We start from the raw sequence: 24437 nt of genomic DNA, 5'->3' as shown, positions 1-24437 counted from the left end.
GCTGTAATTCAGGAGGTGCGGTCCTCGTTCCTGGCGCTGTCCATAGGCTCCCAGCATGGCTGAGGGCCCGGTTTTGTGCTGCACCTAACCCTGCGTAGCTGGGAGCCGCTACCAGAAAGTCACCGTCTTGCACCATGCCCCAGCCATGTGCTCGCATGGCCTCCTTCGTGGCCCGGCCTTGGGATGCCTCCGTCCCGCGTGCGACGCGTTTAATACCCGCCTGCCCGCACCGGGCTGCTCAGCTGAGCTGGCTCACCTCGTGGCTGCGTGCCTGCCAAATAAACCTCCGTGCTTTGCTTGTTACGGTGCACACTGTCAGCACAGATGCCAACAACCCCAAACGCACCCCTGGATCCAGCACCCGCGGTGCCCGCAGGCAGCTGCCCGCCCGACGCCCCCATGGGCCTCCAGCCTCCCCGGGAGCACGGCCGGGAAATGGCCGCCCCCGCGCCAGCAGGAGGGCCGAGGCCGCTGCAGCTTGTGGTCATAGCAGGCGGCGTGGTGTGAAACTGCAACGCCAGTGAAGCACCTGGACGACTACGTCCTTACCTGACTGGGCTGTTATAAGGAGCAAAATCTGCTTTGGGATACTGCTGTGGTGTCTGCGGTGGCTGGAAGCCACGGGCAGAGCAAGGGCTTGTGTGACAGAAAGTTCGTGGACTTCCTCGCCCCAGTTTGCTCTAGCGAAATAAGAGTTATAAGACTACATCTTTTTGGCAGTTTTTAGACTGTGTTTTCTGTTTGAGACTATGTAATGAGGGAACGTGGAAAAAAAAAAAAGCAATATTCAGAAAATATTTTTACTGCTGTGCGCCCGAGAAGGCTGGAGGTCGATCAGCGCCAACCGGCGGGGCAGCTGCCCGCGGGCCTGGCTGGCCGGAGGCGGGTGCTGGGTCCACGGCTGCGGCTGGAGTTGTCGGCATCTGTGCTGACAGGGCTCACTGTAACACACAAGGCACAGAGGTTTGGCTTATTTGGTAGGCACGCAGCCCTTGTACGTGAAAGGAACCGTTTGCTTGTTATGGGTCTTTCTTTTTTGTGTAACATTTCTCACTATTTTGTCTGAAGTATTTGATTATGTGCATCTGGCATTGTCCTTTCCACTGAAGGAGAGGTTAAAGACCCTGCCATTGGACAAGCAGGGAGTAGTTGAGAAATCTGTAAAATTATGGACAGTGATTGCTATTACTCATAGTTTATTTAATCTTCTGTATATATGTGTACTTTAGAAATAGGGAGAAAAATGGTGGATTATTAGGAAGCTTTAGCTGTGGATGCAAATAGTACAAATTGAAAGCTGACAATTCTAAAGCATATTATAATGATGCTATTGTGGGTGTTTGGATTATAGTGTATGTGGACATATTCTGCTGTGTATTGGTTTATGTGAATGCTCAAAGTTAGTATTGTTTCAAGAACTTTTATAACCTTAAAATATATGCTTGATAAAAACTTATTTTGCTGAACTCAGCAAAACTAATAATTTTTTTTGCCAATGATTGCAATCAGCTGTTTTATGTTAAATATGCCAGGTTGCCTGTCTAAGGTATATATTTTAAGGGATCATGGATTATACCTTGATGCTTCCTAAAGTAAGACAAATAGCTTTGTATTGCTTACCTGTATCTTAATCTTTCTACTGCTTTCGTATTTGTGTTTCTCTTTCCCCTTTTTGGCCAGAGGGATAATTTCTGTCATGTTTACAAAAAGGCAGAACTGATCAAACTGATGTTACAGAGGAAGCAAGCTGCTCAGAATAACATGGTATCAAATACATTGGGAAAACGAGAAAAGAGAGAGAACTTTCTGTAATATTTTGGCTATAGTAGTCTTGCTGCTACCTGTAGCAGTAGGTGGTAGCGCTACAACAAATAGTTGTTGCGGTTGCTCACCATTTTTAAGTGGCTGAGTCACGAAGCCAATTAGTGGAAGTGGAAATTAGTGTTTGCACTGGGGACAGCACTCCTGTGTACTAACGAACTGGTAAGGTAACGGAGAGCATCTTGATCTTGCAAAAAAACTTTTTGAGTGTTACCAAATGTGTGGTTTGACAGTTTTTGCAGCTTCCTGTCGTACCACTGCGGTGCCGGTGAAGTGGAGTGGAGGCAGCGGCCGGGGGCTCCCGTGGCGCGGGTTGCCCTGAAGGACTTATAACTGCTCTGAAAGCAAAATGTTTGACTCGTTTTAATAGAACTTTTTTGCCACGGTTTGTGCAGTATAATAAAAAAATTCCTAAGCAGCTGGGTGTTCTCACAGTATCACCCGGAATAACACGCCTTAAAGGCGTGATGAAAGCTGAACCAAGTCTTCCTTGACTTTTTTTCCCTCCAGTTATATTTATGACTTCAGTTTTTGCCCCACGCCTATATAGCACTTCTTGTTATTTTTGGTTTAAATCTTGGTCTCTCATCTATTTAGACCCAGCTACAGTTGATGCTTAGTAAGTGAAGCCTTTGCAGACGTCAGTAGTAGCTTGCAGGAGCACCCCATTGACTGCGTGCTGAGTGATGGACAGGTTCCCTGCCTGCTGTTCACTTCACTGCTGGATTCACCTAGGGTATAATATCCTAACAAAGCAGAGGAGGGAATTGAAATGTGTTCTTCTGAGAACAGCAGTAAGCAAAGCTGCCTTTCTAGTTGTTCTCTCAATTAGCTCCTAGGAGATTTTCGTGCTTTTCTAGTTCCTCTTGGGGATATGTGACCTGATAGCTTATTGCTATAAATAATTATTTTACTAGTACCAAAGTAGGTACTGTATACAAACACAAAGCAACATTTTCAGCATCTTTATTGGATGTAAATACCAGTTTTTCAGAGGCTTCTTTCTTTCTTTTTCTTTTCCTCTTTGGAATAATGTTTCTGATCTCCATAACTTCGGTTGTTGGTTTTGTGCTGCCCCTTGAAGTACAGCTGCTGTGAGTGGCGCAGAGCTCCCGAGCCAGGGCGAGGGGTGAGGAGCAGCTGGCATCGGGTTGCAGCTGAGGGGAAGAGGCTGAGGAGCTGCTTTCCTGTGGGGTGCTACAGGTGATCATTACTAGGTTGTAGAAGTGGGTTATTTAAAAGAAAAAAGAAACCAGCCTTAAAATACATACGCATGAGCAACCCCGTTTATCTCCTTTTATCACAGCCTGCAACAGGAGTGTTAGGAGAAGGCATTCACATGCACCAATTTCTGCAATACGTGAAGTTTGGCTTGAAAAGTCGCCGCTCATGAGGACAGGCGCTTTGACGGAGCTGGCCGAGCCGGTGGCTAGCTGGCGGCGGAGGTTCGTTAGCTGCTAGCGGTGGGACGGCCGCGTGCTGCGGGAGCAGAGCAGCCCAGCTCAGCAGCAGAGGCCTACAAGCACTCCTCCGTGAGCCGCCTCAGCGCTCATCTCCTGCGCTGGGGCTGTTTGTGCTGAGCGACAGCAGCTGCTGCCCCGCGTGCAGCGGGAACAAACGCAACGCGGCGTGAAATTACTGCGCTGCCATTCCCCTTCATTAGTTATATTGTTACCAGCTACAGGCATGGCTGGTCTTTGCATGAATAACACCAAATGCTACTTGGTGAGTTTTACCTTAAAACACGGACAGGACACAGCGGGGACTTGAAACCAGGTGTATGGGTGGTCCATGCCAGTGCTGTCCCATTCTTGGCACGCGCCGGGACAATCTTTGTTCTCGCAGCGTCTGGAAGAAGGCAGATAGGAAGTTTCTGAGAGGAAATGTGGTTAAAGGGTAGCTGGTAAAACTAACCCCTGGAGGCCCCGGGGGTAGGTTCCCAGGGCTGTGCTGCTGGTAAGTGTGCAGCCTGCGAGGTGCTGGTCACGGGCAGAGCAGGATGCGGCCCTCAGCACAGATGGAGTGCTCCCCCTTGCTCAATTGGGAATGAGCCGGCAAGCAAGTGGAAACTTGCTTTGGTATTTATTCCTCTCCCAGCAGATCAGTTTCATCCTGCCGACTGACAGGTTGCATTTCAGAAACAGCTCTGTCGGCTGCTGTAATTTCCGTGGCTGCTTCTTGGTGCTGCTGCAAGTGTGAGACCCGAACGTGGCTCAGAACCCGCCGTGTGCGTAGCCGTAGTGGGGCTGCTTTTTGTCCCCGTGCACGCAACCCATGGTGCGTTCAGTCCAAAAGCCTTTCGGGATATCAGCGATAACAGAGCACCTGATGGGCCGACACTGCTGTAATGCAAGCGCCGCCAGCCCAGCGGTGCAGAGTTGTCCCCAGTGCCTTTTGTCAATAGGTGTTTTGGTTGTTATTAGCCTCGAAGACCAAAAAGTCAAAACGTTCTTGCTGTTTTTTAATAATGCTGTTTTTGTTGATAGATAATTGCGTGTTGTTCAGATGCTTTTTCAATGTCTTGTATGTTTCACATAGCTATGTGAATTGCATCTCTGACCCATTTATAAAATTGTATTATGTCAAAAATGACTAAAAATTCAAAGTTGATTCTGATGTGATGAGTTATTTGCTTGTTAACATTTACAAATGGTTCCTTCTTCCATGACTAGTTGGAAGGGTGTCTCTCTGTTGTGATAGCATTGAAGTTCAGAAACTGATTGCTGTAGATACAGCCTAAACATACACCGCGGATTCTCTGTCGTAAAGCATCCAATCCCCATAACAAGAGAGAGTGATTAACAAAAGGACGAGCTGTCTGTAGTTCTATGGAAATGGCCTTCCTCTCGCTGTAAATAGTCACCATGATGCCCAAGTTTCAGACAGGAGATTCTTATCAGTGATGGAAGGTAGCATCACTCCTCTAGGTATTGGTCAAAAAGTACTTCTCGGTGACTTCTCCTGATGGCTTCACCACAGCCCATTTCAGCTTCTGTTAGTACATTTGCTTTTCTTATATCTTTCTAAGGGTTTTATCTGACAAGCATTGGTTTCTTCTCTCTTAAATTGAAACTGTTTTAGGGAAGTTGATTTGTTTACTGCTCATTTACAGATTTTTTTGTAGTTATGCTTTTAGAATACTTATGTTTTCTAATGAAAAATAATGAAACAAAACCACACATTGTCATTTTCTTCCCCTGACTCAAAAATAGTTGTAGAGCATGTTCTTAGCATGCTGTAATATAGCACAATATAAAACTACTACGAAATGTTACTGTGACAGTTTTCAGTTGGATATTTTTCATAGCCAGGACAGCTGTTTAACTGTAACTTTAACTGTGCTGTTGAATGTAACACAGCTGAGGAAGGTGCTTGTGGACCGCCTAAATAGTAGCGGTCGTTTGTCAGATACGTCAAAAGATATGTTCAGATTGCCTAAGGTCTCAGGTCCTGCGTCTGTGCAATACTGAAGCTTTTCATCCTTGTGATCCACTAGGGAATTTCTTCCCTAGCCCTGCAGGTCCTCCTGATGGCAGTGTCTTGTGTGTGTGCAGCGGTCAGCAGCTGTCGGAACTCCAAAGGAAAAAACTAGCAGTTCGGGAGCATTTGTAGCATGATCAGTGCAGATCTTTCCTACTGTAATTTTATGCCTTTTTTATTGGAGCAAGAATATATCCATTTAATTCCCAGGAATGAGCCTTTAAGTTTTCTTTTACAGGTTAGAGGATTGGTGCTTCTTTTTTTTTTTTTTTTTTTTTTTTTTTTTTAACTTTTAGAAAGGTGGGGTGGGCCAGAAAGGCTGCCTCTTAAAGCGAGGCCCCCAGTAATTAGCTGCTCAGTGGTGCCTGACCTTGTGAGCACTGGGAGCTCCCAGCTCGTGCTGGGATCAGATCTCTATGAACCTGGGAGCCACTGCTTCGCAGCGGCCCTGCTGGGTGTCATTTAGAACCTGCCTCTGCTCTAACCCTGAAGGCGCAGGCCAGCTGAAATGTCACCTACACCCGATGAATAGTACCGGGCTTTGCACGTGGGCTCGCACAGGTTCACCGTAATCGGTGGATGAAGTTCCTACACGGTGTGAGGGAGGATTTTCACTCTGGCCCGTGGTGAGTGCGGACTTGTGTTAGCAGTGGATTTTCTGTAGCTCTTGCAGTTTTCATTCCCTTTCTTGCCAGAGGCAAGAGGCAAAGGTCCTGCACAAAACAGGAAGCAGGCTGTGAATTAAAAGACTTTTTCAGATTCTTTTCAGCTTTGTGTTTCCTGACACAGAAGTAGTCTGGCATCAACTTTCCCAAGTTATCCCCCCCTATTTAAAGTGTAAATACATAGTGGCTGTTCTGGAAGTGGTGTAGCTGAGTGCGCTGGGATAGTTCCCCGTTGACTCCCAGACACTAGTGTCAGGGGCTACTTCCGACTTTTTGGACTTCATTGGTTTGTATTTTGAAGACAGATGTGCTACTTGGAGATAGGATCTATTTGTATAGCCAATTCTAATTTTGTATTTAAGTGCTTAAAACAGCGGAGACCTGGGACAAACGAGAGAGAGCTTTCTGTGATGTCTGCATGAGATTCACAGGACAGATAGAAAAGACAGCAACTTCTTAAGGTCAAATGTGGTCATCGGGATACATGGCTGGATGTAGATTCTTACGTGGTTACAGCATTCTGCTGAGAAGAAAGTTATTTTGGCCATCCCAGTAAAAATATGCAGGGAAAAAAAAAAAAGAAGGCTTCCTAATGACTGAAGATCTAGAAACCCTGTTTTGTAGTGAGATTTGTGCAACCTCACCTTAAAAACAGTGATAGGGAGTTGAGGCACCATAATCTCCTTGCTCTAGTTCTGTGGTTCTCATTATAAAATTCTATTTTCAGAATCTAATTACTTTAAATTAAAATGCTTGCCATGTGCAAAGCACCTTATAATTTCTGAACTACTATACTTACATCCCATAAGCTCTTTGGGAGAAAGACAGGTGTCATGCCCATCTTACACTTGTGGAAACTTAGATTCTGTGTGCTGTTGCATCTCCAGATGCAAAGTGATTTAGTGATGGATCAAGTAATAGCCTTATACTTGCCATTGTGCCGTCTGAATGGGATTATAAAATTTTCACCCTGTTTTGGGAGGAAGAAGAAAGCAGTAGTCCTGACAAAATCAAATCTCTGTAGCTCAGACATGTTTTACTCATAATAAGGTTTGCCTTGAGAGGTGAAGGAGATATCTGTGGTCACATCTCCTCAGCTCGAGGTGTTGGTCTTCAGCTGCAGTGTATGCCAGTGGCAGGCAGCATACGCATGGATGGATGTGCGTCGAGTCACTTAAAAGTTACCAAGCTTGCCTGCGTATGTGTATATGTACTCTAATCAAAGAATGATCACGCTGCATTTTTTAGACTCTAAAATACGGTGCACAGCACCCTAGCTTAATCCTTTTTTCCCTCTGCAATGTATTTCGCATTGTTTTGACTCACCGTCTAAGTTGACAATGATAAGAACTCTTAAATATTCTTTTGTGATGTAGAGAAGTTGACTAACAGTCGTATGTGATGTTCTGAATCTTTTATTCTGTAGGTCAGTAACAGATCCACGAGATGGAAAGAGAGTTGCACTCAAAAAGATGCCCAACGTCTTCCAAAATTTGGTCTCTTGTAAAAGGGTCTTCCGGGAGTTGAAGATGTTGTGTTTTTTTAAGCATGACAATGTAAGTAGTTTTAATGTATTTCAAAGTAACTTTGAAGTATATTATAAAGCCTAATTGTAAAATGGTGCTAGCTGTAGCTGAAGGTTCTTTATTATTATTATTTTAAGTTATAGAATATCAAAAATGCTTTAAAAGTTCTTTAATTTTATATTCACCAAATTTCCTGGAGACTCAGACGCTGCTGTTGTAAACTGTAAAAAATTAAAAACTTGATTGTCAAGAATCTAGGGGTATTCGTACTTTTCCTTCCAAAATGGTTACAAATAGGCAATACGCTTCAACCTAACTTTATTTTAGGCTCTAGATACATTTCAATCTGCACAAAGCTATGCCAGCTGGAAACGCTTTTGCTTCCAAGCTGTTTCTCACTCCATCTTCCTCTCCCCTTTGTCAGAGTTTATTGTGCTCTCGGTTCTTCTAGCAGAGTGGCTGTGCAAGCAGTCCTAAATCTTCTTTAGGTTAAATCAGCTAGATTAAGTTAAACCATTTAAAAATGATTTGAATTTCCCTTACGGTTGTGTCTGAAGTGAATAAGAAAAGCACTTGCAGTAACTGTGCCACAGTTGCAACTGTGGATGTGGTAACCTCTCCCTTCGGTGCGCAGTAACAAGCATCTTGGGAGTGCTGTCTTCTCCTGCTGGAACTGGTTCAGGAAGTGGGAATCTGTTTTAGAACTTTATTTCACTGCTTTTCCTCCTTTCTCAAAATAGCTCTTTTTTTTTTTTTTTTTTTTTTAACCTGAGGGTATTCTATTCCAAGAAAGATTTTATTTATGACTAAGCCCTGGATTCAGATAAGTGTTGTTAGTGGGGATGCAAAAGAGATGGACTGGCTCATGAGCTAGTGCCAGATTGCAAGGAGTTCCTCCTCCACGCTATCGCCTGTGCCTGGGAGATGCTCTGGGACAAGACTTCTTTTGAACTGGGATCTTAAACTGCTTCTTACCAGGATTTTTATTATGGGGGAGTTGTTACTGAGGGCTAAAATTGAATAAAAACATCTGTGTAAGCAGCCAAAATTCACGCTTGATAACCACTGAAGTCTGTGAACTTCACCCAGATGATATGCATAGGACAGGACCTAAAAGACTACATGCAGGTAGTATTTTTTTCCTGTGAGATGTAAATTTTGTGCTGCTGCTTTTCTGCCTTTTTGCCCTTCACAGAGAAGTTAGGTCTGAGCTTCTGGTTCAGTATGTAAACAGCTTTGCTTTTTGTAATTCCTATGTGGAAGCAGTGTATCAAAGAACTGTTGAAGATGAATGACAAAAAAGTGTAGTATCTTTTTCTTTTGCATTTCTCTGTTAGAATTACTTCTTTCCAATATTTTATGGTTATATATTTTTGAGATTAAAAAAATATAGTGGGTAGATGAATTTATGCTTACAAACTAGTACCAGAACAGCTGGATTTTTTTTCTTAAATTAAAAGCAAAGGTCGGGGGGGGGGGGAGAAGGAAAGAAAACAGAGAGACCTGAACGTACAGAACAAAAAATCTGACTAGATGGACTATTAAATTCACACACTACTGGGGTAACATAAAACTGTGTTCTAAAAGAAAGGTGCAGTCTGACTGTCTTTTTGAAAGGGATTTTTTTTTTGTTTGATTGGGGTAGGTCTTGATCTTGTGTGGTGTTTCCTAGGTACTCTCAGCCCTCGACATACTCCAGCCTCCACACATTGACTATTTTGAAGAAATGTATCCTAAATATAAAATAGAGCTTCCTAATTGAGGTAGGTGTAATTTTCATTAGCTTAGAAACTGCAATTAGCTGGTGGAACTTATCTAATAGAAGTACAAAAACCTTGAGCCTGTATCTGAACAGTTTTATTAGAAGAAGGGAATCTACTTTTAAGAAGTCTTGATTAATGTTAGCATTGGAGAAGCGCTAGAACATGAAACTCTCAATATATATGAACCAGTAAATGCAGTGCATTGTGATATTTACCAGCTTATAGTGCTGCTACCTATTGTGAATCCTCCAAAATATTTATCTGAAAACTATATCCAGTAATTATCTTCCTATCAGTACCTTAAAAAAGTGCTTTCAGAAAGCACTGCTGTCACACATGCTTTGAAATCATGACTTTTTGGGGATGCTTCAGCAGGTTAGTTGGGTTGTGGCTTTCTTTGTTCAGCTCCTATCTTGATCAAGAAGACAGATTTCACAGAGTGTGTGCTGTTGGATGTGTCACTGGTACGAAGTTACATGCTATCTGCGGGTAACCATGTTAAAAGTTAGATTGTTTGTTCATCATGACATGACATGAGAATGTTATGTTTTGGTTTGTTTCCTTTTCCAATCTTTGTTTGGGTAAACTGTTTTGGGGCTGGGAATTTCTGCACTGTAAAATCCTGAGAAGTGATTCGTTAAGCTGGATAGCGTTCTTCCTGACTAGTTGGAAGAGAAGTTCTGGGACTCAGAGCAGATTGTGTTAGTACTTAGCCTGTTACATCGCTAGAAATTATTTTAATGCAATGAATTAAGTACAGATTTTTGTGGTACAGAAAGTGTCTGGGAATATTGGAATATTGTGAGATTGATTTAGAACATATTTATTTATTTATTTAAAATTGGAGTGATTCTGTTCTCTGCAGACTTCACTAGCTACAGATCAGGAATTGTAATAAGGGTTGTCTGCCCTGGGATAAGCTTAGCTACTGCCAAGTTTTGTATATAAAACCAGAAATGGTAGTTTCTTTTATGGTTAACTGATTTTTAAGTCATTCTGACTAGTATGTTTTGGGGCTGTGTTCTTGTTATTATTTGTTGAGTTTCCTGACTCTAATATTGGTTATAAAAAAAACTTTGCTTTGTAGTCATCGTTCTCCTTTCTGTTGCAATAATTGCAGTAAGTACACTTAGGATTGTTAAATTCACAAGAAAAATGAATGTATAGGTGTTTCAATTTCTATACACATTTTTAATTGTATCTGCTTCTGCTTACTGTAGCATACAAACTTACTTCAGATTCGTTTTAAGAAGATTAGGTAACTGTAGTCCATATCTGGGGACTGTACAGCATTACCAGCTGACACTACAGACTTTTTTTTAAAAAAAAAAAAAAATAGGCTGTTAGTTCAACCCAGAGCTGTCTGCTCCATTTAATTATCATTTAATAAGAGAACGAACTACTCATGGAACTTACAGAATCTGAGTATACTGGTATTACAGTGATTTTTCCCTGGAATGCATCAATGTGAAATTATTTCTATTGAGAAGATAGTGTACTCATGGGAAAAAAGCGGAGAGGTTTTCAAGTTGAATATCGTGTATTGTTAGCAGTTATCTTTTAAGCAGAATCTGCTAGCAGGATGTGTCTGGCTGTCAATGACTCAGTAAAAATAGACTGATATTTTCCCCCTCTGTCTTGTTAATTTTAAACCTTTTGTAGGTACTCGATAAATTATCTTAATTTCTATCTTAGGGATTTTGACTTGGTTTTTGAAGAACCTGGAATGACAACCTGAGAGAAGGTTTTAAACTGCTAGCTTTGAGTAAGAATTCTTCACTGTGTGCACCGATAGTTGGTGTTGCATCTTTTTAAATCTGTTTAAAAGATATTTGTAGAATAAATTATTAGTGATAGTAATAAACTGGGACTGGCACTATTTAACATCTTTGATAGCAACCCTGAGGAGAAGGAGTTGGGAGTGCAAGCTGATGAGATGCTCAACATGAGCCACCTGTATCCTGGGCTGCACCAAAAGCAGCGTGGGCAGCAGGGCGAGGGAGGGGATTGTCCCCTTCTGCTCCACTCTCGTGAGACCCCATCTGGAGCCCTGCCTTCAGCTCAGGCCCCCGGCACAAGAAGGACATGGACCTGTTGGAGTGGGCCTGGAAGAGGGACACGAAGATGATGCTTCTCTCATTGTGCCCTGGCTGAATTTGGTTGAAAGGCTGAATTTTCTCTGTATCAGGAAATTGGCAAGAGCTTAAAGCCCTGATCTTACACAGAAGTAAGATTCAGACAGAGTTCTAGCGTTTTCTTCCTAGTGTGGAGAACTGACCTTTTAATTCATTTATTGATTGATTGATTTGGTGGGGGTAGGGGGCGTTTTTCTGCCTCCAAAACCACGTCCTTCCAAAAACCTTGTGCTATTGCTCGTCTGTAGTCTTTGACATGTGCCACAGATTGCCATTTCTACCTCGCATAATTAGAGGCGACTCCATAGCAAACACACTGCCATTAGTAATTTTCTGTAGGGAGGAAAACATATTTTAAACATAAAATGAGTTTAGATAAGCATTAGATTAATTAACTTAATAATTCTTATGCTGTTTTTTACATGGACCAGAACTTTTTGCGGGGTGTGATTTGGACATTGATATGAAATGAAGATGTGACAGAACTTTTTCTATGAAGAAGCTATAAGGTGTGTAGAGAGTTAGAACAGAACAGAGATGGCATCAGAAGCAAAGCTTTATATGATCCAAATGTAAAAATAATTATAACCTACTAAAATATGAGTAAATCCTTTGTCCACGTTTTATAGAAAATATTGAAATATGTTAGAAATATCTGTTTTTTAAAAGAAAGCATGTTTCTTTGAGCTGTTTTTTTTACAGTTCTTTCTTAGTGTCCTGCAGATACACACTTCCCCTCCACTGGTGGCATCCTGCTAATCCACCTAACCCAGAACTTGTTCACAAAATGCTGGCCTCATCCCAGGAAAGAATATTTGTAAAATTAAATTTTGTAGTATGTGGAGACATAGTGAAGAAGAATCTGAGTCATTATGAGAATATTGCATCACAGTACTCTATTCTTTGTTAAAGTTTGCTTGTCACTGTGTAAAACTTACCAACTCAGCAGTCTCCCAGTCCGAGTAAGTGACGTTTTTCTGTGCTGTGCATTTGCCTTGGTAATTATTCTGAAGCGAATTGGTACATTTGTAGTTCTAATTTTGTACAGCTACTTAACTAATTACTGCTGTCAGTTGCAATTTTTATCTGGTAGTGATGTTCAGCTTAGCTGTATGTTACAGCTCCAGTGACCACCTCATAGCCAGCATACTGTGTGTGTTAAAAAAAAAAAAAAAAAAAAAAGTGCAGATACCTGTCTGAGTAGTTGACAGAAATCCCACAGGGCTTGTGCAGTTTGTTTTTGTTAAACATTTATAGTAGTGGCCGGAGTAAAGTCATTGACCCACTTGGGCACCAGCTGTTTAAGAAGCTGCCACATTTATAAAAGGAGGGAACATCAAGCAAGTGCTGCTTTTGCTCTTGTTTAGAGACCCTCATTAAATTATCTAGAGACAATAATCAGATAGCTGCTGTTCAAGTTAATGGCACCTCTGAGCCCCTGTCAAGAGAGCTTTATTTAATGCGCAGCAGACCTGGAGTGGTGCAGGTGCCATTTCAGGCTCTCATTTAATTTAAGCTGCTTTAGTTGGCATGGCAACTAGTTGAGACATCTGGGAGACATTATGCTCAGGATTGAGGTTTAGGAGGATTTGTGGTGTAGCAAAACAGAAATCTTATCATAATAAAATGCAGAGTAATGCTTTTGGATTTTTTTTTTAATACTTTACATTAAAAATGAAATGCAAAGATGTATTGCAGCCATAAGGTAAAACAACGAATTTAAAAAGGCTGGTATAAATATTTAAGAGGGCCTTTGCAAAAGGAGAAGAAAAATTAGAGGACTGGAAAGTACGGTGCTACAGGGTTAGGTTTTTTTCTTTACAAAGTAATGCTAATAACTTTTATAGGAATGCAGTTGTACTTGGGATTTTGGGTCAGAAAGTTGGCAATATTTATTTTCTAAAATGAATTTTTGTGTGGTGTGCTAGTGACAGGTGCGCAATTTGGCTGCTTTTTTTTTCAATCAGATAGGTTATGCAGAGCAACAGATGGAAGGAGAACGTTGATTAGGTAGAGATGAAAGAAAGTTTAAGTTTTCTCTAGATGGTTGTAAGTGCGGTTTAACCTGTGCTGATTAATTGCAGATAATGGGAAGAAGAAGTTTCTGCTGAAGCTGACTTGCTTACTGTGTTACCCAGAGATAAATATCTCAACAGAAGTCAGGGTTTGCTATTATATTTCAGGCGTGATATGTAACAGAGCTGGTTATGAAGAGCATTGAACCAACTGATAAGGCTCCTACAGGATATGGTGAGATTTAAAAGCAAAACCAAACCCAAGCCTCGGGGCTGACCTAGTTACCTTCCGTTGGTTTCAGAGAGGAGGCCAGGGCACATTTAAAAATGCCATTGCTAGGTTGTGAAGTCACCGGAGCTTCTGCACAGCAGATGTGTAGGACAGGTAACGCTGGAGCCTGTGACTTGCTCACGCAAAGCAAAATCCCATTCCTTTCTATAGAGCAGCAGGCCAACATGTGAACACATCAGTGTTAGGTGGCAGCCAGTGTGAGGAGGGTGGCTGAGGCGTTCCTGATTCCTTCAGGTGATCCGTTTGTGCTTGTGGAAGGCTGTGCCTGCGGCCTACCGCTCTGCCTTGAACTGTGAGCGAACCTGGTATGCCAGGGGGGAGAGGAGGCTGGGGCCCAGGAGACGGAGCTTTATTTCTAACTCTCTCCTTGATCTTCTGCACGACCTTGGCAGCGTGCGCCACCTCTCCGCCTCGGTTTTGTCTGCTTCGAACGTTGCAGGGCTTGGTGTGGCTCCGTGCTCACCGCAGCAGTCTGTGAGGTGTTTGTGTTGCTAGAAGTAGAGTTAATTAACGTATGGCAACCGAGTTTTTACCTTCTTCGGCCTTGAATGTAGTACCAGAGATGTTCTTTTTTGTCTCAGTTGTGACTGCTAAAGGTAACTTTTAAAGCAGTAATATTTTTTAGTCATCTTATCCAGCTTGTTTGATGTAAAAGTTGAAATAAGCGTTTTCAAAATTCTCAGTGTTGCAAGTTGAATTCTTCCTGGAAGTTGAGGTGCTGTGGTTTTGCTTTGAACTTTTGCAAGTGTTTATTACTGTAACATGTTCAGGAAATTGGCCCAGTGGTATTGATTTTGTGGGTTAAGATGTGCTCCTTGTGTCTTCCACATTCCTCCATTTTTGAAACATTTTATTTTTAGTATTTTCAGTGTCTCCTGAGTAAATGTAATGCCCTTCTTAATCTACACCTTACCTCAGGATAAGCCACAGCATTTTGTATCCCTTTGTACCTTCAACTGTTTCTGTAAATTTTCAGCGGGCCCGACTATGGCCATGTCTGCGGGCACATCAGCTGGTGGGTTCTATTTGTCTGTTTTTTCATTTTTCCTTCAGACAGAAAATATTTTGTTGGTTTTAGTTTCTCCTCTCCTGTTATAACTCAGAAGAGGTTTTATGGCTGGGATTTGGATGCATGTGTACGTGATGCTTGCAAGGGTGAAATAGCAGATACTGGGCAGATTTGGGGAAGTGTGTGTGTTTCTAAAAGTCTGCGTAACTGGACATGTAGCAACCTGCAAAGTACTTCTGATGACAGATTTTCACAGGCTTGCGCGTGTCATGTTGATATATATCCACTCTAACGATGCTACTTCTGTTGCTCGTAATTTGTGGCTTAAGCATTGTAAGGGAAAAATTAAAGATTTCAACATGCCATTAATTACGTTAAGAATTTTATTTTGTTTTCTGAGTCGTGATTTGAGTTGGGGATAATTTTGTAACAACTACCTTAATGTAAATGGTATTTTATTGAATAATCTTTTCTCTTTCACAACCTATTATTTATTTTCATTCTTTTAAGAGTTTGGAGACTGACCTCTGTTTTGTAAAGAAGCTTTATTGTTTGTTACTCTATAGCTCTGACCTGTAAGAGCTCGAATTCCTAAATTAGAGTAAATGTTTCAAGAGATTACATGCTGGACTTTCTGCTTTTGCCTTAACTAATAAATTGAAGATATGTTGTCACTGAATTGATGCAGAGTGACCTCCATAAGATTATCGTCTCTCCTCAGCCACTCAGCTCGGATCATGTCAAAGTTTTTCTTTACCAGATTTTAAGAGGTAATTTTTTTCTTTGAAAATGAATGTAAGTTATGTAGTACTGTTATATTTCTTTTTCTGTTTCTTAATGTTTGTTTTCAAGACATCCTCATCTTAAATAAGTTTCCTTTGGAAACTCTATTTATTTTTTTTTAAATTTCATATTATGAATTAAGCAAGCATTAATTATTCGAGTTATAAGAATATGGCAGCCCTGCTGCCTTCTGTTATAGTACATGGGTTCAGATGGCAAGGCTTCATCCACAAAGGATTTTTTAATGGTCTACGAAAGAGTGAAGTTCAGGAGGGATGTGTGTTTTAACAGTCCTCTGGTGCTTGTTGAATCAAGGTACAGAAAGGACACCTAGGCTGAACCAAACTGGTGAATATATAACTATGCACACTTAATGCATTTTTCAGAACGCTAGTTTAAATTGTTAGGGAACTGACCGCTAAAGTGTAATTTTATCTAAAACAAGTTACTACAACGGTCATTTTAAACATGATTGTTTTGGTCTTTTCTAGTTTAATTTGGAAACTTCTATCCAAGAAATTAGATTATTTTGCTTGCCTTTTGAACATCTGATCATTGTCAGTCCAATTGTGTTTCGATTGGCTTTATTTGCATAGTTTCACTGGAGTAAGCTGACAGTAAGCAGTCAGTCTTATCTGGTAGTAAATGTGTAAAGAGCAGAGCAAAGGAATCTAAATGGTATCCAGTGAATATAGGCTACTGATAGTACTGATGTTGTGCTAGAGAAAAGATTTACCCACCTAAAGGACAAAAAGGCATTTGTGCCTGTGTGATTACTGGGTTTATTATGGCTGGGGGAATGCTCAAAACTCAATTTGTTATCCAGATGGCAATGCAAAATTGTCAGTTGAAGTTTCTTCAAGAATTACTTTACTTCTCATTCATTTTGCCCAGGCATTTGACCTGAGAGCTGTGTTGCCCAGTTTAATGCTATAATTTATTTGCTCTGTATCTGTATGCTCATTTATATACGCAGATTAGCTTGGATTTAACCTGAATTTACTTCTGAAGTGTAGCTCTTAACTAGGAAATTTTTAAGTCAAATTTTAGAGCTGCAGAAATTAAAATTCTCACTGGGAAACAGAGCGGTAAGAGCCGTGTCGGTATTCCAGGGTTGTGATTACCAGAGCATCCATATCATAACCAGAGAGGTCATGTTTAGGTTTGGTTTTGTTTTGGGGGAAGACAAAAAAGACTGCTTCAATCAACTCTGTGTCTAGTTTGTATACTCCAGAAGTTTTTTTATGTTTAGGTTAAATATGTACTAGATAATTGAAGTGAGAATTGTGTAATAATGAGCTAATGGTGAAGTCTTTGCTCATCCGGAGTTGCAGGACCTTTCAGGAAAGTGTTGTCAGCCTTAAACTTCTTTTGAAAAGGAAAAAGAGGTACTTATTTTAATTTTGTTTAATATTTCAGGTCTGAAATATCTACATTCTGCTGGCATTTTACATCGAGACATTAAACCAGGGAACCTACTTGTGAACAGCAACTGTGTTCTTAAGGTGCTACTTAAATTTATTGAAAATGTACATATGTATATGCTGTTCATTATCAATCAGATGTGTTTAATTTTTTAAACAAAACCATTTAATATAAACACTTTTCCTGTGAAGTCATTGTAAAAGAAAAAAAAATCCTAACAGATTCTTAAAAATAAATATAAAGGAACATCTTCCATTTCCCTTTTCTCTCTACCTCTCCCCAAATCTATGAAAGCAAGGCAGACATGATTATTTTGTCTGACTTGAGTGGGATATCTCATGCCCTCAGCAGTTTAGAAAGGCAGGCAGTTTCTCCAGGTATGTTAGTGTTCAGCGTGCTACATAAAATAGAGGCAATGCAGTATGCTTGAGATTCTTTCATTGTATTCTTGGGTGTATGAAACTTTGGAGGGCTGAGACATGTTGAATAGTGATGCTAAATACCAATAAATTAAGCTTTGTTTACATTGATTTGCTAAGCATTCTAATTGTGAAAATTTTGGTCTGTTTTCTTAACCCTTCTGGTTAAGGAAATTTAAAAAAATCCTCAGAGGTAGCCAAAGTGAGAGAAGGTTGAAACTTTCTGTAACTTTTTGAGGCGTATCATGAACAAATGAAATCTGCTTTGGGATGAAATATTCTGAACCCAAGAGGTTGCCAATGTAATTATTTTTACTGCAATTTTTTGTACTCTTTTAGATTATGAATATTGTAATGCCAAATAAAAATATACTGTGATTTCAAATAAATTATAGAAAGTATAAATGGATGTGGAACAAAGTAGTATAATTTCTTCCTATTCCCTTTTCCCTTTGCTTATGCAGTTACAACAGATTATCTGATTTATTTAAATGCTGGCTTGGAATTTCCTACTTCGTTACCACAAGGTTACCTATTTGAAATGCATTAAGTGTTTTGGTTATTTTAATTTTTTTATTTACCTTCTCAATTTAGATTTGTGATTTTGGATTGGCCAGGGTGGAAGAATTAGATGAATCTCGTCACATGACTCAGGAAGTTGTCACTCAGTATTATCGAGCTCCAGAAATCCTGATGGGCAGCCGTCACTACAGCAATGCTATTGACATCTGGTCTGTAGGCTGTATCTTTGCAGAATTACTTGGGCGAAGAATATTGTTTCAGGCACAGAGTCCCATTCAGCAGGTATAATTAAATTTCCCTTTAAAAATCTACTGCATAATTTCGTGGAGTCAATTATTACTGATGCATTTTGAATCTCAAACTTGCTTTTGTTTTGCTTGGTTTACACACAGGCAAAAAAAAGAACTACTTTGAAACACTGAAATGACAGCTTCTAGACAGTATTAAAAGTGGTTATTAACATTAGCTTTTGAAATGTGTATTTCTTATATTCCTCTGGAATCTGCTGCATTACTAAAGTCTACTGTAGTCTACTGAGATACGGTAAAGGTGATGTAACTGGGATCAAGGTTTTCGTAACAGCTAATATGAGAAGGTAACAAGTTTCTATCAATATATAACTGAAGATACAGTATTGGCACTTGAACTATTCAAAACACACCAGTAGGTAGTTTTGCTCAGACTGCTTCATTGTAGTAGTGGTCAAGTATGTAAGGAAATGTTCAGTATTTCTTCATCTGATATAGCTACTACGAGGTGTAAAATCATTCGATTTTCTGGAATACTTCATCACCGCTCCAGCAGTAAGCAAACTAACGCAACATGCCTGTATCTCTACTACTCTTGAAGTATTATTTTTAAAGTAGATCCAAAATGATGTCTGCAGTAAGGTATTAGAGATGGATGCTTTTATTCATTTATCTAAGAGCAGGAACAAGATGTGCTGTCATAAAAATGTTTTATGTCCTTAGTATTCATCAGTAGATTAGAAACTACATAGCAGCAAAATTGTGAGATTACTTACATTGACTGGCAAGAAATAAAAACACATTCCAAACCCTTTGTTAAAAGGGACATTCCAAACCCTATACTTTTCTTGTTTGTTTATGCACGAAGTATTCTCATGGGCTTGAGAGACATTATTCACACTGGTATGCTATTTTAAACATTCGTATATTTACAATGTTTTTGCATTGTGCATATATATATTTTTCAATGCTGTGTCATGTCCAGTGGCTCTTATCATTGTCACCATAGAAGTGTTACTAAGTTTTCCTGGTAGAAGAAAGGGAAGAGTTCTAAAACTGACTGTGCAGCAGTTCCTAACTGTGATCAAGTTAATAAAGAGTTGCATTATAAAAGCAGACTGGAACTGGTAATTTTGGTATTTTAAAGTTTGGATAGTAAAATATTGAAATAAATGAATAGATCTAGGTTACTTACTCAAGTTACAATAGCTAACTGCAAATAAGAATGTTACGGGATTTCTTACAAAAAACTAGGACATGAGATAACCTACCGTGAGAATGAGGGAATACCGTATTTGAAAATGTTTCTGATTATCTAGCACCTCCTATTTTTGCTTTTTATCAATGCTATTTGGAATAGTTAGCATTTATCCTTAAAAATAACCATTCACGTGCCTGAGACGACAAGCAGAATCCATTTGGAAGGATCTGTTTGTCAGGAAGAACGGCGACTGGGGCAGATCAGCCGGTCCAGCGCAGCCGTTTCCAGTAAGCCCAGCAAGTGTGTGGTGCTGCATTTCTGGGGGGCTGTGTAGCCCGCCTGACTTATCAGCACAGCTGTGTGCAGACAGGGAACGCTCACTGTCACACGTTGGTGTACGAACAGTGGGATTGTTGCTGGGTCCTGCTTTGGCCTTTCTGACATCAGTGACTTTCCGGTGAGCAAGAGCCTACCAGTAGGAGCGGGTTTGTAGAGCAAGGGGACTGGGATTGAGGACCTGACATCTTCGTTTACCACAGTTCAGAGAGGAGATTTGCTTTGGTTGCACAGTCTGAGTGCCCACCAGCAGATGAAATACCTTGAGATGTTCTTGTGAAGCACATCTCCCAGGTAGCTCAATCTAAAAGGCATCCAGCACCTGTGCTCCAGAGGCTGGGTGCAAACCAGAGCCCAGGTGGGAGCAGCTGAGAAGCTGGCTTTGGAAGTGCGCTTCTCATTCTGACCTAAAACAACAGTGTAGATTCACAGGCATGAAACCCATGTAACTGAGGTTAAATTAAAAACTAATGTTTTGTAATCTTTTTTCTATTTTTTACAATAAAATTTTAAAATAAATTTTGTAATACTTCAGAAAAAATGTTTAATGACTGACATGCATCTAGATAAATGCTTAATAGAAGACTTCTGTGAGTTTATTGGAAATGTATGGGCTATGACAAGACAACTTATATTTTTAGAGACATTAAACATGAACCTCCAGGAGATCATTATGATTTTTTTTTCCAGTGGTTGGTTTTTTTGTTGTTTTTTTTTTGTAATCAATAGAATGAAGTGTGTGTATTTATAGCTATATCTGTATCTATAGATATAAACATATATTAACATCATTGCTGCATACTTCAGGAGTAGTTGGCTGAAAAATACAGGTGTTTAGGTGCAGTCCACGTTTCCTGGTATGCTGGTATAATTACTTCCTATATTTTGTGAATATACCAGGCTTTTATGATATCCCCTCCATGTGTGTATTTCAAAATTATATTTTTCCCATATCTAAAAAACTCAAGGTCTAGGACTTTTTTTTTCCTCTCTAGTTCTCCCTCTCCTTACAAATGCAGGTATTTTGCTGTCACTCCTCTCTGAAGCAATGATAGCCACAGCGAGGACGTGGTCAGTACAGGATTAGGAAGTTGCACGTACCTCGAGGCCCCTCGCAACCTCTAGGGTTTCTGCTCACACCAAGGGAAGGGTAACACATTTGGTGTGTAGACAGTAATCACATTTCACAAGTTGAGACCAACAGTCAATGAGTGATTTTTCATGCATACAAGGGCTGTGTAATGATGATAATGGGTTTATTCTCAGAGGAGAGGTAGGCAGTTGCTCGTTAGCATGAGTAGATGTGGTCATGAGGGAACACTTGGAGCCAGGGAGCTGAGCTCACCACTGGTAGGAGTTTTTTATTTTGTTTGTTTGACTCCTGCGGGGTTGGTTTTTTTATTCAGTATAGGAGTGTATGCACATGCTTTTGCAGAAATAAGGTGAATGCTTGTCTGTTGCTTTTAAAAATTAAAAAGGTGAATGAAATGTCATTTCATTTAAAGCTGATAGCAGTTTTAAGCACAGCATCATCTTAGTTCTTTTTTAGGTAGTTTTTATGTTCCTTATAACCAGCACCACTCCTTTTCTTTCCTTTAGTGCTGGATGGATATAGATAGATAGATACTGTTTGTTTTTGTTTTAATTATTTTCCCCATATATTGGATTTTTTTATATAAGACATTTGTACATTTTTTTCATCTTCTATGGAATTATTCGTGTTGATATTTTGTGAAAAGTGCAAAATATTTGTGGAAAGTAGAAGTTGACCTGGTTTGGGGTAACTTTGTGTGGTATCTTGGTATGCAATGCTGATGTTCAGTTGAGAACGTTTGGTTTTTAGAATGAATAACACATCGTTAACAGTACTTCTCCGTTTTCTTGATGGTATAAAGTTGACTTTTGAAATTGCAATAAAATACATTACTAAACCAGTAAACAAAACAAAGCTTCCAAACTTGAAAATCATCTTTCTTTTTTTTTCAGTGAAGTTACAAGTGTTTGCATTTGCTATCTACTAAATGTATACGTTAATCTTTAGTTTGCTATCTGTGAAATAGTGTTTCAAATTGATTCGTACTTTAAGTTACTGTAGATTAAGAATATACTATCATAGTGAAATATATTAATATGTGTCTAAGATCTCAAATTTCTGTGTTCTGTACCTGCAGTTGGATTTGATCACAGACCTGTTGGGAACACCATCACTGGAAGCGATGAGGACAGCTTGTGAAGGCGCCAAGGCACACATACTCAGGGGTCCTCATAAACAGGTACCACTGGAGGTTACTGGCCTTCTTAGCACTGGGTCTAGACTATCCTTCATTTAGCCTTCACAGCGTAGGATTTCCTCTGTGCAGGATGCTACTGCTGCATTGTCACTGTGTTTTACATCTTGATTATATTCTCAGGCTGAGAAGAAAAAAAGGTTGTTGGCATGGCATGTATGTTCGTAAATACTTTGTTTGGATCTCTAATCTCGGAGTTGTCTCTGCCTGTAAACTGAGTTAAGTTTTCTGAAGGTGGTTGTGTTGTTGCAGTGGCAATACTTAACAGTGAGTTATTCAATTCAGACAAGATGTTTTTTTTCACCAGTAAAGTACGTTTCTGGCTTTTGTCTTGTATGTATTGCTTGACTTGCTGATACAAGCGACCATCTCCCCATTTTTTGAAGAGGCAGTGTTTTCGTAGCTTTTCGAATGAAGATATTAAATGTAAGTGATAATGTTGGCAAGAGACATAAATTAAAACTGGCACAATAGTTCAGAAAGCCCCAGAGGGACTCCTTTACTGACAGGAGCAAGAGTGTTAGAAGTGGAAATCGCCCATTATCCAGATCTGTAACAGAATAGTCCAGTAACTCATCACCAAAGGTCCCCTCAGACATCTGTTCAGTGACCTGAGCTGTTTGTGAAAGGTTTAACAAGATACTGAAAACTGAGATACAACATTCAACATAACTGATGTAGAATTTAATTAAAAAACAAACAAAAAACACTCACAAACCCAACAACAAACAAAAAACAACAGGAAAAAATGGGGTGGTATCATTATACTGACTGGACAATGAAAAGAGCAAATGAAACGTGCTGTTAACAGACACAAAGAAATGCTTAGGCAGGAATGCTTAGTTCAGTAATAAAGCAGTATGTCCACCCAATTTAGCCATTTATGTGATTGTTAGATAGTAAAAATTAACAAAATGAGTAACCTGTACATGTTAATACAGGAGATCTTTCCAGGAAAGTTTGCATATTTATTTTCTCCATGTTGAAGCAATTTCTCAAATGTCTACTCACCACAATGGAAGTTACCATAGAAATGAGCATTGAATATATATTCTGCTGTATTATTAATGTGGGAGTTCTGCCTCCTAGGCAATCTTGATTCACTACATTGTGGTCTGTATTCTATTTTATGATGTGTGTTTTTTCTTTTAACATTAATAATAGGAGGATTTCCTTAAGACTTTCTCTGCCGGTTTTAAAGCTAATCAAATCTAATTGTTTTTGCTGTCACATGCTGGAAGAGTTCTAAGTTTTAAGCCTGTAGTCTTGCACTTTCAGTATTTGAGTTGATTTAAAAAAAAAAAAAAAGTTTGATAGTACCTGGAACTGGGAGAAATGCATCCACTGCACTTTATATATACAAATATCTAACAGTATATGAATACATCCAGATACTTTATGGAATACGTTCTTTTTAAATTCTGATGATTTGATAATCACTTGACATTTCCAAAGTGCAGTAGTTGTCCTCTAGGTAGGAGCAAGCAAGAACTTTAGAATTTATTTGCTAGACTTCTTCAGTTTGTTAAGCCTGGATGTTTTATCAAGAATTGAAATGGATACAAGAATGTCTTCTGATTTTTCTAATCCCAGTGCTAAGGCTGTTCTCCTACAAGCCACTGAAACTGTCTTTTACCCACTGAATTACAGGAAAATGAAAAAACAAGTATGTTGAAATGGTATAAAATGTTTCTAACAGAGATATATTGGTCTATTAGTCATAGGAAATAAACCATAACCAATTAGGTCCATGTCTGTTGAGGAAAACAACATTCTTCATGGAATGCTACAGAAGTTGAACAGTCTTTGGAGTTGGTGTCTCATTTGCAACTTGGAAATAGGGGTTACAGCGCATCTAGTTGATTTCTTTACTGATATTTCTGTTTACTGTGTCAAGCACACTTCATGTTTGAATGCAAATTCATGGCTTTTGATCTTTAAAAATGGAGATTACGCTAATTATAAATAGCTAAATGTTACCAGTTTCTTAATTAGAAAGGAATTAACGGGAAGAGAAAAACAAGTTTGAAACAGACAATTGCTTTCTTGCACAAACTATTTTTAATCAATGTAGGTGAGAATAGGAGTTAAGGGGTAAAGTATTTGGCTGCTTTATGTACAAACAGATTAATGCGTGAAGTTTCTGATTTCAACAACAACAACAAAGCCCTGTATGTTGTCATCATAAAAATTTACATACTGTACAGACTACTTTTTTGGTTTTGTATTTAAAAATTGTACCTCAAACTAAGTTCTAAGCGAACTGAAGTCGCTTGACTAGCAGCACTAGTTAGAGCATCTCCTACTGCACTCATGGAGTACCGTGAGCAGGGATTCAGATTTCCTTACCATATTCACTGCCAGTAATGTGCTGACCCACTTCTAAAAGTAAAATGTGCTGGAGTTCATTCCCTTTGCTGTGCTCCTTTCATTCTGTTACAGAGGAAGGAAACCAGTATAGATGCACCTTATTTGCTGAAACACCTGAGTGTCGATTCTATGATAACCA

The 24437-nt window shown here is 39.7% G+C and overlaps 1 protein-coding gene across 2 annotated transcripts in view; it reads left to right on the top strand.

The window, feature by feature from the left end:
- Positions 1-24437, top strand: part of NLK (nemo like kinase) — a 51425-nt gene that overhangs the window by 18774 nt on the left and 8214 nt on the right. For both annotated transcript variants that reach the window (XM_080562771.1, XM_080562772.1), the window contains exons 3-8: positions 7393-7522; positions 9165-9220; positions 15370-15476; positions 16909-16994; positions 17928-18137; positions 21812-21913. In XM_080562771.1, the coding sequence (XP_080418897.1) occupies positions 7393-7522; positions 9165-9220; positions 15370-15476; positions 16909-16994; positions 17928-18137; positions 21812-21913 (691 nt within the window). The remainder of the gene's footprint in view (positions 1-7392; positions 7523-9164; positions 9221-15369; positions 15477-16908; positions 16995-17927; positions 18138-21811; positions 21914-24437) is intronic.

Source organism: Anser brachyrhynchus (genome assembly GCF_964034855.1).
Source record: "Anser brachyrhynchus genome assembly, chromosome: 20".
NCBI classification, from domain to species: Eukaryota; Metazoa; Chordata; class Aves; order Anseriformes; family Anatidae; genus Anser; species Anser brachyrhynchus.
The sequence above is the reverse complement of the archived record's forward strand: the minus strand, read 5'-3'. Positions and strand labels throughout refer to the sequence as shown.